Raw genomic sequence first — 18,957 nt, forward strand, 5'->3', positions numbered from 1 at the left:
TTTGCATGACTTGTAGCGAGCAGCACATCCCTCGATGTTCGTTAAGCAAAGTCGGACACGGCGACGCCACATCGCGGTTCGCAGAACTTCGCTGCCACTTCGCCATTTCAATTGTCACCACGGCCGAGTTCTCAAGGAAGCACGGGTCACACAACGCAGATTCTGTACTGCCAGAGCTACCGAGGCTACCTACAACCAACACACAAGCAAGGCAACCACAATCACATGAGCAATGTTGAACAACGCGCGGTCCAGACTACGATCACGCCGAGGACGAACACGCCACGGCGTCTCTCGGCGCCACTATCGCGCCTTCAAAAATCCCTAAACGATCCTGTCCCTAGGCACCTAGGATGAGGTCACGTGAAGGATTTCTGTACGGAATTTAGACGCACGCGAGTTGCGTCAGTGGCGTAGCCTCCTATCACTGGCTTCCTATATAACTTCTGTGCATGCCAGATCGTCGGCGAATGTATGGGAGCCAGAATGGGGAGCTGTGAAACTCTGAAATGGACGTTGTTTGGTGGCACTTACTACCATCCTTTCGGAAGATTACTCACATTATATATATATATCCACCTATAGTCACTTATCCACTCATCCATCTAGGTTTGCAAATGGAGATAGCCCGCGTAATGTCATAGAGTGACCAGTGACTGCTTTACGGCACCTGCTTGTACGAGTAACTGCGGTGTTTTCGGCTACAAGAATGAAGGCGACAAGCAGGGTTCGTGAGCGGACAGCCTTCCAAAAGGAGGTCCCCATTCTTACTGCTTAAAATTTGTGTTGCAGGGTTTGAAACGAAAAGCGCTGAGCGAAGTGCAGCCTACAGCAGCTAATCGAAAAGGGATTTCAGTAGCCAATGGCATGATGTGCATCAGTCGTCTGAAAGTAAGTAGGACGTGCACATTCTTGAATTCGTTTTGCAGTGATGTCACATGCGCTTCTTCTGAACCAGAATCCTGCAGACCCCGAGAATCTTCCAACTAGCGGAAAAGTCCATGTTCCACCGGAATCGTGCGACGCCTACGATTTGATGGCCAATGGTACTTCCAACATTTATGCAGCCTCGTGTGTGGGCTTTTATTTACATAGGTTAAGAGTTAGACCCAATTCCGTTAATGTTTTGTTTTCGCTTACGTACTGTCGGACTTAGTGTGTCCCGTTTGTGAGGGACTCACTGCCGTTCCTCCTGCAGAACGCGTGCCGGCCCAATACTGGAAGGAACTTGCCGAACAAAGGCGCATCGCACTCGAGAAGGCCCTCAAAGAGAACGAGCAGGTAACACGCTTGCCGCCACTTTGCCACGTAAGCCAAACATTCCGTGTACTCGCAGCTTCACGAGAAGTTGGAGCTCCTGACTGCCGAAAACAGACACCTACAGACCATCGCCGACCAGGCACTTCCCTTGGCCGAGCTCTTAAAGGCGAGTTGCATCACGTGGTTTCTTCGTTTACGTGAAGTACGGTTGCTGTAAGCTAGAATCCGCTTGAATGTAGCATAGTCCAACAAATGACTTCTGTTTGTGTGTGTGTCAAAAAGGGAGCTTTGAAGTTGAATGAGAGCTTCTCTCTACATTGCACCCGAAACCACAGCCACCTGACTTAGCCATTGCTCTGCCAGCTGTGTGATATCTAGCACAGTACTCGTTGACATTTTACAAATGTTCTTGCAACGTCACTTTGCTGAACTGCTCTATTGTTCTGAGGTTTTGTGATTTGTTCACAAACAATTTCCATCTGAAGATCATGAGACAGAAGGCAGTTATTATGCAAGCGCCTAATGTAGTCTAGCAAGAAGTTAGCACTTTCCATTGAAGCCCTGTGGGTCTGCCACCTTGAAGAAAATGGGGCCATAGTTTTATTTGTCTCCTACATCAAGTCACCAAATATTGCTGAGTCACTCTGCTCATCTGCTTCATGACAAGGCATGCAGCATCGTGTGCATGGAGAGTGCACCACTCTTTCAAGTGAGCATGCACACTCCTGTAGCTACACCACAAGATGATAAGATTGCCATCTACAAGGCTGGTGTGAACCACAGTGCTACTGTGGAACCTCGCAACAGTCTCGGGGAAACATTGCATGTGGGAAATATTGGACAAAATGGCACACGGTTTCTGGCAATTCTTGTAGGTTGTGCAACATGCTCCTTGGTTGAGACTGGAACAAACAGTGCTTTGATGGGACGAAGTGAGGACGACAGACAAGGTACCGATCTGTGTCTTGTCTGTCATCCTCACTTCATCCCGTCCAACTGCTGTTTGTTCCCATCCTAATGATGTACCAACCAGCCCAGACCAGCACATTCCTCCTGTATTGAGATTGTAAATGCATGAGCTTTGCATAAGTAAGCCAGGGGGTACTTACTAGCATGACGTGGAAACAAAGGTTAAGAAAGAGCGTTAAACTTTAGCTGTTTATTTGCAGAGTGAAGTCGCAGCAATGCAACACCTACCTGCACATGGGTGCAGCAATCGCGTTAAAAAGCCACGGCATTTTGTCAAGCAGTTGAAACTCATTTCTGAAGAGACAAACAGACTTACCACAAATGCAGTTCATGCCTCTTTTTCTTAATATGGAAAGGCTCCAACATTTCTTATGCCAGCGTGTCACTACTTTTGCTCAGTATTCTTATCTCGCAAAGCTGCGGCCCACACTTGCACGCAATGCAGTGTGCAGGTAAGTGTGCATTGCCATTGCTCTTTAATGATACTTATGCTCCCATTCTTGATTGTTGATGCAGCATCCACTTCTACCTACATAGGTCTTACACGATGGCGAAATTTCATATACAATGCCAGTCACACGTTTTATGCAAGGTCTGGTGCGTTTGTTTCGAGCTGCCTGTCAACACCGCTGATGCATGGACATAGCCCAGCTAACCAATTCTCTTTCTTTTCTATATTAATGACATTGTAAAAATATATGAGGATTTTAGATATGTTATTTATGCCGATGATTGCTCGGTGCTCGTTAAGGGAAGAAACATTGATACTGTAAGACAAAAGGGAAGTGCATTCTGTCACAACTTACTGATTTGGTGCCAGAACAATAGGCTCATTCTTAATGAGTCAAAAACTAAGTTGTGTGTTGTTTCGCACCCCAGGTACCTTAGAAAATATAGATGACCATATTGCTCTCAGGCCATTCAAAATTAAAATAGAAAAGTTTGTTAAAATTCTAGGTGTCATTTTTTCAGAAAACATGTCTTGGAATGAACATGTGAAAACTTTATTACCAAAATTAAGTAGAGCCGCCAGTGTATTAAGCCAGAACCGTCGTACTTTTCCAGTCAGCATTAAAAAGATGTTATATTTTGCACTCTTTAACTCTCACTTACATTACTGCATGCTAATATGGGGAAACACGACAGCATTGAACTTGCAGACACTCTTCCTTATTCAGAAAAAAGCACTTAGATCAATAGAAAATTCCTCGTTCTTAGAACACACAGAACCACTCTTTCACAAACATAAAATTCTAAAAATCCACAATGTATACAAATACAAGTTATTAAGAACCTATAAAAACGCCACATTAGGTAGGGCGGAACTATTCCAAGAATTATCAAATCTCAGGAAAAGTACAATTTCCTACCCATTCCGATATCAACCGTCATACTACGTTCCCTCCTCGCGCACCCATTATGGGAAAGAAAAACTTGACTACGCCCTGGCAACTACACTAAATGAGCTAGACCGGAAAGGTGTGAACGTTCTGGCCCTTACTAACAAAACCTTATTTGACCTGTTTGTTTGACTGTATTGAAACTGCTTATGCTTCTAATTGTTCTTGTAACTGTCATTTGTGATCGGACTGCCTGATCGTTTATTTGCTGATGTGTTTATATAACTGAATCAAGATAATAAATCGTCGTGTCACTGCTGTTGTACGGGTGGCTAGAGCTTAGTCAAGCTGCACAGATGCAGCTTTTTTCTCTGGCCCCTATTTTCGCAGTAACAATGTATTGTATGCGGCGAAAATAAAACTTGATTGATTGATTGATTGATTGATTGATTGATTGATTGATTGATTGATTGATTGATTGATTGATTGATTGAACTTGCGTGGCACTGAGAAAACAACTGGCTATTTGCACTTTGTACCTATTTACAGCTTTTTTAAGGTTGTGGGATAACTTGTGGACCTACAACACCACAGAAGGCTTACATCCTTGGACAGAGCTCATCACTTTTTGCTTGGTGCCCTTTAACTTTTAGAGGAGGGTATCTGAGACCGCTTCTGTAACAGAGCGTAAGTGGCCTGCTGAAATTAGCCTCGCCACTTGATTATTGAAACTAGCCTGCATGGCGTGAGGACGCGACATCATAAGCGCAGATTCAAGGCAGTTGGTGGCTATTCCTCTTTTAACCAACTTGGATTGCGCAGACCTCCTACTAAGTCTTTGTTAGCATGTCACGCTAATAAGTACCCACTAGTCCTGAACACTGAGCAACATCTTCTACTTAATGCATGGCCAGCAGTAGTACCTTCTGTCTGTGACACCAGGAGATGCTGCTTCATCAACAAAGACAGGTTTCCATCCACAATAGAGACCAGAGTGAAAAAAAGATTGCCGCCTGTTGTGCAAAAAGTGACCATCAGTAGGTTCCGTTCTTGAGTGAAACATGCTCATGGTTCAGGTGCAACCAAGTCTTGGTATTGCCTCTGGCAACCAGTAGTGGCCCTATTAGTACCACTGTGGGGTGCAGGTAAAATAAATGTGCCAGGTACAGTGTAGCTTAAATAAAACACACAGAACATCAGGAAAATAGCAAAACTTAAGGCTTATTGCACATGATCAAAATACATATTGTTGCACAAGCACTACAACCCATGTGTCATAGACTACTATCAAGAAAGAAACTGAATTTCTGCTTTTGACATTGAGGCAGACCGGCTCACACAGTGATAACCTCTGTTTTTAATTCTTTCTGCTTCCATAATCTCTCTTGTCAGCTGACCAGCATCCATTGTGAGCACTTGTGCGTTATAGAACTAAAGTTTACATCCAAAGACCGCACGAAGTTCGGCAAGATGAACTGACATGATAGGTTTGCTGACGTTATTATGGTGTACCCTTGATCTTTCACTAAGGCATCTGCCAATCTGGTCAACATACTATAAGAATATACTATAAGAGCTGAAATTTGGCCACCCGCCGTGGTTGCTCAGTGGCTATGGTGTTGGGCTGCTGAGCACGAGGTCGCGGGATCGAATCCCGGCCATGGCGGCCGCATTTCGATGGGGGCGAAATGCGAAAACACCCGTGTGCTTAGATTTAGGTGCACGTTAAAGAACCCCAGGTGGTCGAAATTTCCAGAGTCCTCCACTACGGCGTGCCTCATAATCAGAAAGTGGTTTTGGCACGTAAAACGCAATAAAAAAAAATTTGGCCGTTTGTAAGACTGAATACAAAGTGCGAAAAACACTGGGACAAAGGAAAGGAAGACCAGACAGGACGAGCGCTCACCCTGTCTGGTCTTCCTTTCCTCTGACCTCGTGTTTTTGGTACTTCAAGTAAAGTATGCAGAATATACACCTCCTTCCATACAACTTCTATACTTGTGAACGATTCTTGATGCTTTTTCAAGCTTTATTTGCCACTTCCCCCTACTTTTTGTTTGTATGTATGTGTCTCGGTTTGTGACCTTGAGAGGCACCTTGACACGTGCATATATATAAAGCAATGGGATTTCCGATGGTTGGTAGTTTCCAACCCCATTTCCCCCACAGAAATGCCTGATACTCTAACTATCAGGCCATGGATACATGCCTAAAAGGCGAAATAAAACACCTTTATGAATGTTCCTTGTGCAATCCAGTGTTATGAAATGCTTGGCATGTTAGACGCGTTGCATAGCAGCAATTTACTTATAAACAGTGGGTGTGCCCATGTTTTGACTGACTTGCAGAAGTTGCAAGATGTGTTTGCTACCGAAATTCAGCACACATCTCTCATTGTACTTTGGCACACTTATACAATGTCAGACATGTTGTGTCTAGTGATTCAACATGTCTTAACACTCAGTAAAAGTTCTGCTTTCACTGCAAGGCCCACAGTGGTTGCTGAGGGACTCATTTGTCAATGCAGTGAGTCTTGTCGCAGTGCACCATATTGCCTCGCGAGCTCATGAAACCTTCGTGTGCACCAATTCATACAGGCTGTGGGGTCCGCATAATTTTTATTGCATGAACAAGGCATCTGAATAACAGTGTTCACTCCCGCCTACAGACCTAACAGTTTCGAGGGAATACAAAACACTATTGACGCCATCTTGTTTTGCGATTTTCTTCAGACTGCGGCTTATCTGCTGAATGTGCAGCACAATGTTCATAATGATAGGTTTCTTTTTCTCTTTTCGTCTGATCGATATAACTTCACTGACGTTACTGCATTTTTTCAGCATGCTGCCTGCTACGGCCACATGCACATGATAAATGGGGTCCATAAAATGCAAAACTTAATTGTCGGAGCTTTTTTGAGCCAAGTGGCAGTAAAGGGTGGTTTTAAAGCACCAAATGTATGATGCCTCACTTTACTACCTTAGAATGTGCTAATGTACATGGGAAATGGGATCCATAAGACGCGAAACTTGATTGTCAGAGCTTTATTGAGCCAAGTGCCAGCAGAAATTCTTAAGGGTGGTTTTAGAACACCAAATGTATGATGCCTCACTTTACTAGCTTAGAATGTGCTAATGTACATGGGAGAATGGGCCTATTTCCCCTCGGCTCACAACACCCACTCATTTTTTTTTTTTTTTTTTGAAAAATGTAAAGTGAAGTCTAAGAACCTAATGCCCCATTAGCAAGCGCTTCATGTGTTAAGTATTACAGGCTGGAGGTGATTATGAAACTCTGAATAAACAGCAAATGCTCTAGAAGCTGGGTATTCATTGTCGCAGTATAACAATTAAATTCCGTGGGGCTGAACTGGAACAGGTACAAGCTCACCAGTTTCTTGGTGTGTGGTTCAGAGAGGACCTATCATGGAATACCCATGTTGTTAACCTTCCAGCTGAGTTTAGCAAAGTTACAGGTTGTTTCTTTAAAGTAAGTGACATTATACCTGTTCGGTTAAAAAGTGTCCTATATTATTCATTATTTTACTCTAGGCTTTCCCATTGTATATTGTATATTAGTATGGTGCACTACATATACGCAGAATTGCAAGAAACTTCATCATCATCAGCCTGGTTACGCCCACTGCAGGGCAAAGGCCTCTCCAATACTTCTCCAACAACCCCGGTCATGTACTAATTGTGGCCATGTCGTCCCTGCAAACTTCTTAATCTCATCTGCCCACCTAACTTTCTGTCGCCCCCTGCTACGCTTCCCTTCCCTTGGAATCCATTCTGTAACTCTTAATGACCATCGGTTATCTTCCCTCCTCATTACATGTCCTGCCCATGCCCCCCCCCCCCCATTTCTTTTTCTTGATTTCAACTAAGATGTCATTAACTCGCGTTTGTTCCCTCACCCATCTGCTCTTTTCTTATCCCTTAGCGTTACATCCGTTGTTCTTCTTTCCATAGCTTGTTGCGTCGTCTTCAATTTAAGTAGAACCCTTTTCGTAAGCCTCCAGGTTTCTGCCCCGTAGGCGAGTACTGGTAAGACACAGCTATTATACACTTTTCTCTTGAGGGATAATGGCAACCTGCTGTTCATGATCTGAGAATGCCTGCCAAACGCACCCCAGCCCATTCTTATTTTTCTGATTATTTCAGTCTTATGATCCAGATCCGCCATCACTACCTGCCCTAAGTAGATGTATTCCCTTACCACTTCCAGTGCCTCGCTACCTATTGTAAATTGCTGTTCTCTTCAGAGACTGTTAAACATTACTTTAGTTTTCTGCAGATAAATTTTTAGACCCACTCTTCTGCTTTGCCTCTCCAGGTCAGTGAGCATGCATTGCAATTCGTCCCCTGAGTTACTAAGCAAGGCAATATCATCGGCGAACCGCAAGTTATTAAGGTAGTCTCCATTAACTTTTATCCCCAATTCTTCCCAATCCAGGTCTCTCAATCACTCCTGTCAACATGCTGTGAATACCATTGGAGAGACCGTGCCTCCCTGCCTGACACCATTTTTTATTGAGATTTTGTTGCTTTTTTTATGGAGGACTACAGTGGCTGTGGAGCCGCTATAGATATCTTTCAGTATTTTTACATGCGGCTCGTCTACACCCTGATTCCGTAATGCCTCCATGACTGCTGAGGTTTCAACAGAATCAAACGCTTTCTCGTAATCAATGAAAGCTATTGTATTGCAAGAAACTTATTGTATTACAAAAGAGAGTGCTGAGAGTTTTCGAAAATTATCGAGGAAGGCTGCAACACTTGAGCACAGAGCCTTTGTTTATCAAATATGAACTACTAAAGGCCTTCCAAATTTATTATTATAACTTATTACAACATATAAAAGCTAATGAACCTTTTGATTTACACAGGTCACAATCGCAAAATCGGTATCCACTACGTAGGCAAGCTATTCGAGTAACGTGGGCGAGAACCAATTATGGCAGACATGCGACTTATCAAATCCCGCATTGTTGAATCATCTAGGAACTACAGAATGCAATATGCTAAGAAATCTTTCAAGTTCTTGTTAATTGAAAATGAAATGTAATATAACTGACTCTTTTTACTTCCCATTATATATTCAAAGTTTGTTGTAATTACTAGATTGTTAATTGCTGTTCCTTGATATTTATATTTTATATAAGTTCTTCATGCTGTTTAAGGACCTGCAATCTGTATGATGTTACTTGCTGGATATTATATTGACAATTTGTAATTTATTTTGCTATGTTTGTGTTGAGTGTATGTAATATAGTAACTGTAAATCACTTGTCCTAAGACAACCAATAATTTCAATTCTAGTAGTTGTTTATCATTGTAATATGCTAGTTGACAATGCTATTTTTTTCTGTTATAATATCTTAAAACGATGATGTTGTATTCATTTTTTTGCTACATGTAAACTATTCACTGTTGCCAAAATTTTAACAGAGCAGAAGCCTCTGTCAGGCCTCGGTGCCTTTTGCTCTTGTCACCGTTTCTGTAAAGATACAGAAGTAAGTGAATCTTTCTTCTAGTAACACTAAGTAATCATCCACATATATTCGTGCTATACCTAATCTTCACGTTGATTGCGCACAATTTTCTCACAGAATGCTAGAAATAAGTTGCTCAAAAACACCGCTCAGCACATTCTAAGCTAGTGAAGTGAGGCATCACATAGTTGTTTTAAAAACCCACATGCCACCGGGTATTTGCACAAATAGACACCTTGTACAACTGGGTATGTGCAGTTGAGCATGCACGACTGGGACATTCTTGTCCAATCCCCAGAATAGGTATGTGACACTGTGTAGGTGCCCGAATGGAAAAGCTCTGCAAGAGGCGAGAATTGAAGAAGTTGGCAACAGAAGTGATCCAGAGTGGAAACAGGTGAAGGGAACAAAATGGCACAGTGGCTTTCAATTAGCAAGGTGCGTTCAGCTACGCGGAAGTGAAGTCATTTCAGCAAACATCACAGAAAGCTTCACTTATCACCGACTCGCACGTGTTGGGTCTTCCAGTATTGTTACGTGTTGAGCAAAGTGCCAAAAACCTGTTTTCTGGTGGACACCAGTGCCAAAGTTAGTGCAATTCCGGTGTCGAGTGCAGATCGCCAATGCCATTCTACTTACTATGTGGAAGCCATGAGTGCCACACAAATTGCAACATACGGACATACATTTTGGCATGCGTCGAATCTTCCAATGGATGTTCACTATGGATCTTTGAAGGAGACTTTCTTTGCCACTTCGGGCTTCTTATAGACTAGCAGGATTCCCGGCTACAAGATGCTAAAATGCACTTGAGCATCCATGGCATCACAGCCAACGCTGACGTCAATGCTGCTTTGACCAGAAAAATGAATGTTCACCCTAACTTCAGGGACATGTTGGTTTTACCTGCCAAATGTCTCTCGTGAACACCACGCTCCTCGTCAACCACAGCGGGACCTGTGACATTGGGACCACCAGTTCATGCCTGTCCTCATTCCCTGCCACATGAGACACTGAGCACATGCTTAAGCTCAACATTTTGTGCCCTAGTCTGTGGTCATCCCTGCTATTCCCTAAGTCTGCCCCACGTGGCTGGCACTGGTTCAGCGACAACGTCAACAATGAAATACTATCACTGCTATCCCACCTGCATGGCTTTATCAGAATGCTGCACTGGAGCCACAGTCTCCTCCGAAACAGACCTCATCAAAGCACATCAACTGCCGAAAAGGCCAGCATTCCAAAGACAGCAGTCGCACCACCCTTTGGGTTTATTTAGTGTGCCACAATGCCCTTTGAACTGCAGAATACATTGCATACTCTCCAGTGGTTCATCGAGATGATGTGAGGTTTCGGTTTCTACTGTGCACACTTCGATGGCAACTTGGTCTCTAGCACTTCGCATGAACAATGTGCCATGGCAACTGCTCTCTTAGCTAGACGAATATGGAATTGTCATCGACCTCGACAATGCTTTATTTAGAGTGGCAGAAGTAATTTTTCTTTCTCTCTCTCTCTCTCTCTCTCTATCTCTCTCTCTCTCTCTCTCTCTTTTTGAGAGTGCATATGTGCGACAGTATGCAACCAACCTAGTGGTTGTATACCATCACATGTGATGCAAAAAAATTGCTTCTGCTGCTCCTAGGAGGCATTTGTTGGAGTCGATGGCAATTCTATACTCGTCCAAATAAGAGAACAGTTCCCATGGCATGTTCTTCAGGCAAAGTGCTAGATGACATGACCCAAGCTACATCTGAAGTTCCCCTGTCCTGATCAACAAGACATAAAATTTCTGTGGTTGGTTAATTTTTATTGCTATTTCAAGCCATCTTGTGCACACAGGCTGAAGCCATAAAATTATCTTCTCTATCAACCAACCTCTGGACAAGGCATGGCACCACTGGATCAGAAAATGTATGCTGTACATGTATGCTGCCTTCAAAAGATCATTTGGTGTCTTCTCACTCGCCTGCAGACATGTGCATCTCATGGTAGACGCTTCCAGCATTGGTGTAGACGCTTCCAGCATCGGTCATCACAGGCCGCTGTGCCGCTCGCTGCTCTTGCACATATTCTGCGAGCAGCTCTTCTATTTCGGCAAAGCGACCCTGCTTCGGTCCACTGAAACCATTCCTTGTGGCTTTGCTGGTGAAAATATTCTCCTTCTGTTTGCAGCAGTCCCGCATGCAGTTTCAGGAACTCCGAACGCCTGTGATGCAGCCCACTTTCCGCCCGTCTCCGTGCACATAATAACTTTCCTTTTAAATGCGTCATCGTGGTGGACTCGGCGAGTCTTCACAGGCGGCACTTCCATGCTGATTGAATTAACGCAGAAAACGGGAAGACAGCCGGTATACTAGGTCACACCAGTGGCTGGTTACATGTACAACATGGAGATATGCACATGGAGGAAGCTACGGCAGCTAGGCTAAAAGCACATACAAGGCGGCCATTTTTGAATTCTGATGGCAATATGTTAACGGGGATTTAGGGTCATACTCGATTCTAACGCGCATGCAATTTTTTAACCGTTTTATCAGAAAAAAGGTGCGCGTTAGATTTGAGTAAATACGTTATTATTGCTGGCTGGTGATATCCTAAGCAATACTGAATTTAACATGCCTGCTTTTGTCAGAGATCCTATGTGTTGCCTCTAATCTCATCATCAGCCTATCTTATGTCCACTGCAGGACGAACGCCTATCCCTGTGATCTCCAGTTACCCCTGTCCTGTGCCAACCAATTCCAACTAGCGCCCGCGAATTTCCTAATTTAATCGCCCCACCTAGTCTTCTGCAGTCCTTGACTGGGCTTCCCTTCTCTTGGCACCTATTCTGTAACCTTAATGGTCCACCTGTTATCTAACCTACACATTACATGACATGCCCAGCTCCATTTTTTTGTCTTAATGTCAATTAGAATACAGTATCGGCTATCCCCATTTGCTCTCTGATCCAAACCGCTCTCTTTCTGTCTCTTAACGTTATGCCTAACATTCTTTGTTCCATCGCTCTTTGTGCAGTCCTTAACTTGTTCTCAAGCTTCTTTGTCAGTATCCAAGTTTCTGCGCTGTATGTCAGCACCGGTAAAATGCACTGATTGTACATCTTTCTTTTCAATGATAATGATAAGCTTCCAGTCAGGAGCTGACAGTGTCTGCAGTATGTGCTACAGCCCATTTTTATTCTTCTGAAAGTTACCTTCTCATGACCAGGGTTCCCAGTGAGGTAAACACACTCCTTGACACTCTAGAGGCTGACTGGTGATCCTGAACTCTTGTCGCCTTGCCCGGCTATTCATCATTATCTTTGTCTCCTGCATAATAATATTCCGCTCCACTCTTACACTCTCTCTGTTGATGTTCTCAAACATTTGTTGTAACTCGTCTCCTGTGTTACAGAACAGGACAGTGTCATCTGCAAACCGAAGGTTGCTGAGATTCATCATTGATCTTCACTCCTAAGCCAGTTTAAAAGCTTGAGTACTTCAGCAGGGAAGAAGTTTGGGTGTGTTGGTGGGATACATACGAACTGGGATACATAGCACAAGAAAGACACAGGGACAAGCAGGTACACGGGACTGGCGCTAGTACTTTCAACAATTGATTTATTGCAGCTGGTGAACATATAATACTCACTGGGACGCCACTGAAATAGACACACAGAAGGGAAGGAGGAAAAGCAGTCATGTGACTACTAAACCAAAAAATTCAAGCTCTTTCTTTGATAAAAGCATAGACGGCGTGCTAATGCAATCGTCACCTGCTCTGGCTATCTCAGCTGCTTCGACAATTTTCCTCGTAATCTTATTCCTGTGGGGATAGACAACAACAGCTTGTTTTAGGAGAGGGAAGCATGGTGCCTTCGCATCACATTTTCTACAATGTGCAGCCAGATGCCCATCTATTGCGATGCTCTCCACGTCCGTCCCGTGTACCTGCTTGTCCCTGTGTCTTTCTTGCGCTATGTATCCCAGTTGAATACTTCTTCCAAGCATGTAGTGAGTAGCATTGAAGAGATTGTCTCCTTGTCTAACCCCTTTCTTTATAGGTATGTTCCTACTTGTGAAGGATTAAGGTAGCTGTGATTTGAAAATTATAACAGCACTAACACATGCAACCACAAAAGAACGAGGACGAGACACAAGGGCTTGGGTCTTGTCCTTGCTCTTTTGTGGTTGCTGTTATAATTTTCAAATCAAGTATGCACCAACTCGCCCCAGAAAGATGTTTTGATAAGGTAGCTGTAGAATCTCTGTAGATATTTTCAAAGATATGTACGTAAGCCTCCTGTACTCCTTGATTACGTAATTCCTCTATGACTGCTGGTATCTCTACAGAATCAAATGCTTTTTCGTAATCTATCAAAACCATATAGAGAGGCTGACTATGTTCTGCAGGTTGCTTGATTACCTGATTAATGACATGGATGTGATCCATTGTAGAGTATCCCTTCCTGAAGCCAGCCTGTTCCCTTGGTTGACTAAAGTCCCGTGTTGCCCTTGTTCTGTTGGAAATTATCTTGCTGAATATATTATATAATACTGAGAGTAAGCTAACGGGCTGTTGCAACTGGGTCGCAAGCCCCAAGGGTAGCGTTGGCCTGGCGGCCTGGGGCCAGCTGGAAGCATTCGAAGGTCCTGGCAAAGGATGAGTCGACTGCCAACAGAACAACTTGTTTATTCTCGCATCGCAAAAGAGCGGCCGGTCAGGTCGACCGAAGTGGAGAAACGGGAGACCACGTTACTCGACGGAAGAAATCGAAGCCTCTCCGGCATCCGGGGGCAGCTGCCTTTATACTACCAGAGTCGAGGGCAAAAAAGGAACGGCTCGGAAGAAGCGCCCGTGACGGCGGCACACGGAACACGTCGCGACAAGTATCCGCCGGGCCGGCGCCGGTCAGACCTCCTCGCTTCACAGTTGGGGAGCTCCTCTCCCCGGCTGCCGCGTTTTGACAAGTGTGGGCACCAACATGCACACACACACACACACACACAAACACACACACACAAACACACACACACAAACACACACACACACACACACACACACACACACACACACACAAAGACACGTGGCATTGAAACATGCCTGGACGCACTTAGCAGGAGGCGTTGGGGCAGCGCTGAACTGGCCAAAATGTCCGCCGCTGTGAATGAAGCCCCGGCGTCCGTTGCATCTGCGCCGGCTATACCGCACGTCGGAGGCGAAACGTAACAGGGCCTATAATTTTTCAATTCTTTAACGTCTCCCTTTTTGTGGATTAGTATAATGTTGGCATTCTTCCAGTTCTCTTGGACCGTTTTAGTCAATGGACAGTTCGTATGGAGGGTCACCAGTTTTTTAAGCATTATGTGTCCCCCATCTTTGATTAAATCGACTCTTATTCCACCTTCTCCTGCCGCCTTTCCCCATTCCATGTCTTGCAAAGCCCTTCTACCTGCATCGCTAGTTATGGAAGGATTCTCTGTAACTTGTTCATCACTACTTCGAATGGAGGTATCACGGCTCCTCTGGGTACCGTACAGGTTAGTATAGAATTCTTCCGCTGCTTTTACTATACCTTCGAGATTGCCGATGACATTACCCTGCTTATCTTTCAGTCCATAGATCTTGGTTCGTCCTATGCCAAGCTTTCTTCTCACTTATGTCCATATTTTACTGCTTCCTCAGTCTTTCTCACATAATTTCTAATATCCCTTATTTTCTCCTTGTTGATTAGTTTTGACAGTTCATTGAATTTTATCTTATCTCTTGAGTTGGCCACTTTCATTCTTTGTTGTTTCTTTATTAGGTCCTTTGTTACTTGGGAGAGCATGCCTACTGGTTGCCTTGGTGCCTTACCTCCCACTTCTATAGCTGGTTCTGAAGCCAGTCTAGTTACGGTTTCATTCATTACCTCTATATCATCTTCAAATCTCTGTTCTAAGGCTGCATATTTGTTTGCAAGAAGAGCCTGAATTGGTCTGCTTTTACCCTTACTGCATCTAGGTTGACCTGTTTCCTCCTGACAAATTTTACTCTTTATCTTAAGATTGAGGTGAATCCTATACGTTACTAACCGATGATTACTGCACTTCACCTAACATTTCAACATCCTGCACTATGCTGGGATCGGCAAAAGGGTATGAAATTTATTTCATTTCTTGTTTCACCATTAGGACTCTTCCAGGTCCACTTTCTGTTGCTACGCTTCCTGAAGAAGGTGTTCTTTATTGACAGCTTATTCCTTTCCGCGAATTCTGCCAGCATCTCTCCTCTGATGTAAACACTAGTAAAGAAGAAAACAAAAAGGCCACTAAATGTTTAGTAGCCACACAGCAGCTTAGCTAGACAAGCTTGCACATCTAGAAAATACGACAAAGAGAAGGTATTTCCACTAAAACGTAACGTGAGCTACATGGCTCAATAAATCAATAACTTAGGAAAATAGAAGCAGGCCATCAAATTTGGTTGTATTTGGCATTATCTAACCTGAAAGTGAGACTACTGACAGACTTCGAAATGAAATAACCAGCAATCTTTTGAAGACACTTTCAGGATGACAACTTTAGGCTTCGAGAGGACCCATCACCTCGATGCAGAAATACTGAACAAAAGAAGATTGGTTATATTGTTGTGAAATGTCTTTAAAGACGGTCAGAGGGCATCGCTTGCTAAAACCAATGTAATGAACACATGTTATAGCATTATCACTTATATCTTTACAACCATACTTCCCATGCACTTTGGCATCTTTGTGCAGAGGAAAGAAGCCATTACTGTACCATGCATGTGTCGCGTGCGCAGATGGCACCATTGTGGTGCCATGCATGATGAAATCAGAGCTAAATTGAGCCTTGGGTGCAGCATTCAGAGAGGTGTAGCTTGGCTGTACGTTTGTTCATCCGAGCTGGAATGATCGTGTTAGGGAGAGCTCACTGTGCCATAATAGGTATAGTTTATCAAACTCGGAACTGGTGCTCATCAAGAGTTGCAAGGCTTACAAATGCACAATATGTTTCAAAAATCTTACGCTTGCTTGGCCATGTCTCCCTCCTTGATACCATCTCCTGCACTGAACATGTATGGTCAAAAAATGGCTTGAAGAGACTTAGGCAGCATGACAGATATTTGAACAGGGCAGAATGTGTCCGTCTACATAGCTAGTGCAAGGGCAAAAGATTGAGCCGGGCTCAAGGAGTGCAAGGCAGTCTCCAGCAGGAGGTTCGTTTCTTTACCCTAGTGCCTTCTGCCAAGCAAGCAGGCCCCCTATGAGTAGGAAGCGAGCATGATTGCAGAATTGGACCCCCACTAGCTGTAACATAGGCTAGGCATTGTAGGAGCCGGGAGTTGTGGCCTCAGAGTTTGGTGTCTCAATGAGGGCCGTTCTCTAGCTCACACGGCCAGTGCATCTCGTAACAGGTAGCTGAACCACGCTGACGGGGCGTCGCACAGAGGCTAAGCAGGCCCACGCCGTCGTCCAAGTTTTCTTGAAGAGGGTTGCTTCTTTAGTGAAGAGCATGAGGTCGAGAGGATAAGGAACGAGGGGGTTTATTTACATTGGAAAGGCAAACTTATTTACGTAGAACAAAAAGTAGTCGTACTGGCCGGAGTACGAAGCGCAGTACATCGTTCTTGTAGCATAAGCTACATTTCGAAAGGCTACATCTTTCTGGCGAGCACACATCAGAGCACTAGCACACCAAAGATGTCTGCTTTCAACCTTTCTGTTCTCCCTAGATTCCTATGCCAGGAAAATCCGCGGTCACACCACTTCCAGTCAGAGTGCTCATAGTCGCCTTGAGGGTGAGAGTGTGCAGAGTCACTTCGGCACCTTTGTTCACGGAACACCGCCGGAGAAATACTCCTGGGCGCAAACGGCTCACTATCCCAGAGAAAGAACAGGATGCTCAAAGACAAGGGTATTTGGAAAGATTGGATGTGCTTTGTAGACGATCACAAGGAAGAAGACGGGACAGTCTTCAGACTGGACAGGACAGTCCCGTCTTTTTCCTTGTGATTGTCTACAACGCACTTCAAATCTTTCCAAGTACAATGAATCAACTTGCCCAACAACGCATCTTGCTAAAGACAAGGGTGTCACACTTCACTACATTTGCACGTCTTGGCTCCTGGTATGGCCCAATAGCGACCGTAACGAAGCGGTATATAATGCACTTTCACAGAAGCTTCTTGGTCTCAGCGTCGTAGTCAGCGACCAAGTACCATCCATCAACCCCTTGGTCAGCAAACATATCTCGCCTTGTTGTCGCCGCTGGTCTGTCCGAGGCAATGTATTGTGAGCCTCACGAAGCTATACGTTGCGGTAGGGTAGGAGGGGCTGGAAGGTTGCTTGCCCACTGGCCTATTGTAACAGCATCTAACCTTTCTAATGCATGAAAAGATGTAACTTGTGTATTTGGTTAATCATCTCTGTACCTTACTGCCGATACACCATCTGGAGCACATGCAAGACTTTTCACTTACCCCACCCCAATTTTTCAATTTGGAATAGTACTCGGAAACTGTTAGATATAATACATTTTTTCAATATGACCAAGTATAGACAAAATTTTGTTAGCAATGCTTTATTTTAATGGAGTATGGAGGTGCTTCTGACTTGCACAATGCTTGTTGCTGGGACACTAGTGCAGATACTTTTTTTTCCTTTTCGTGAAGTGCCTGCACCCGTGTTCAGCCAAGTGTTCCATTAAGTTCATGGCTTGCAGCTCTCGCTCACAACACACTGAAAAGACCTGTTGTGCTGCTAGTTCTGTGGCATCACCCGCCGTGGTTGCTCAGTGGCTATGGTGTTGGGCTGCTGAGCACGAGGTCGCGGGATCGAATCCCGGCCACGGCGGCCGCATTTTGATGGGGGCGAAATGCGAAAACACCCGTGTACTTAGATTTAGGTGCACGTTAAAGAACCCCAGGTGGTCAAAATTTCCGGAGTCCTCCACTACGGCGTGCCTCATAATCAGAAAGTGGTTTTGGCACGTAAAACCCCAAATATTATTATTCTGTGGCATCGGAGATTTTCAGCTGCATTAAGGAAGGCTGTCATCTTGCCGAAGATGATGCGGCAGAACAGTTCTTTCTCTGTCCTTTGGTGATATGGCTACGGCTTACTCCATTATCATCACCAGACTAGTGTTGATCATGAGGACAGAGAAGCCGCAACAAAGTAATATTGGCGCTGTGGTTGCAATCAGCCAATGTGTAAATATCACTAGCCCAGTGCTATTGTTCACCTATGTAAATGCCTATCATGTGCGCAATAAAATATGTATTTCCCATGCACACTGTGGCTCAGGTTGTACTTGCCCTGTTTACACTCATTCTGGTTCGGTGACTCATTTGGATATCCTACAACTTGGCAATGGCAAGGTTTTACCTTACTACATTAATGGACTAGGTGTATCTAATAGTTCTATCAGTTTTACATAATTTATCCTCTTTATAAAGATCAACTTGTACCTCACTGAAGTATTTAGAAGAAACTCAATGTAATGCGGCATGACCTCCTCTTATACTTTTTGTTGAAAATGGTATGGACTGGCACACCTCCCTTCTGGGTTTTAGCCCTCGTGAAGCATTTCCATGTCAATCTGAATCATATCCACAATGTCGAATCAAAAGTTTTTCATTCCGGTTTCTGTTCTGATTCACTGAAAACCAGTTCTCGTTCAACTCTGGACCGGTTCATGTTCGTTTGCATAACTTAAGAATATTTACAGGAAAACAGCATAAACTTGTTTTGCACAGAAACTCAACTGTGCACCTGAGCTGCATGAAAAGAAGTGAAAAAAAAATGTGTGCGAGCTTTTCCAGCCACCTGTAGATTCAGTAATTGGTTCACCACTAAATACAATGCGTACAATTGTGTTTAACGTTGACTCAGCCATGTCGCGAGAA

The 18,957-nt window shown here is 44.1% G+C and overlaps 1 protein-coding gene across 1 annotated transcript in view; it reads left to right on the forward strand.

Moving 5' to 3' along the window:
- Positions 1–507: 507 nt before the first annotated feature.
- geminin (geminin DNA replication inhibitor) overlaps positions 508–18,957 on the forward strand; it is a 34,403-nt gene continuing 15,953 nt past the window's right edge. The window contains exons 1-5 of the mRNA XM_075684052.1: positions 508–727; positions 793–891; positions 959–1,046; positions 1,199–1,281; positions 1,337–1,426. Coding sequence (XP_075540167.1) covers positions 710–727; positions 793–891; positions 959–1,046; positions 1,199–1,281; positions 1,337–1,426 — 378 coding nt within the window. The 5' untranslated portion in view covers positions 508–709. The remainder of the gene's footprint in view (positions 728–792; positions 892–958; positions 1,047–1,198; positions 1,282–1,336; positions 1,427–18,957) is intronic.

Source organism: Dermacentor variabilis, chromosome 3 (assembly GCF_050947875.1).
Source record: "Dermacentor variabilis isolate Ectoservices chromosome 3, ASM5094787v1, whole genome shotgun sequence".
Taxonomy (NCBI): Eukaryota; Metazoa; Arthropoda; class Arachnida; order Ixodida; family Ixodidae; genus Dermacentor; species Dermacentor variabilis.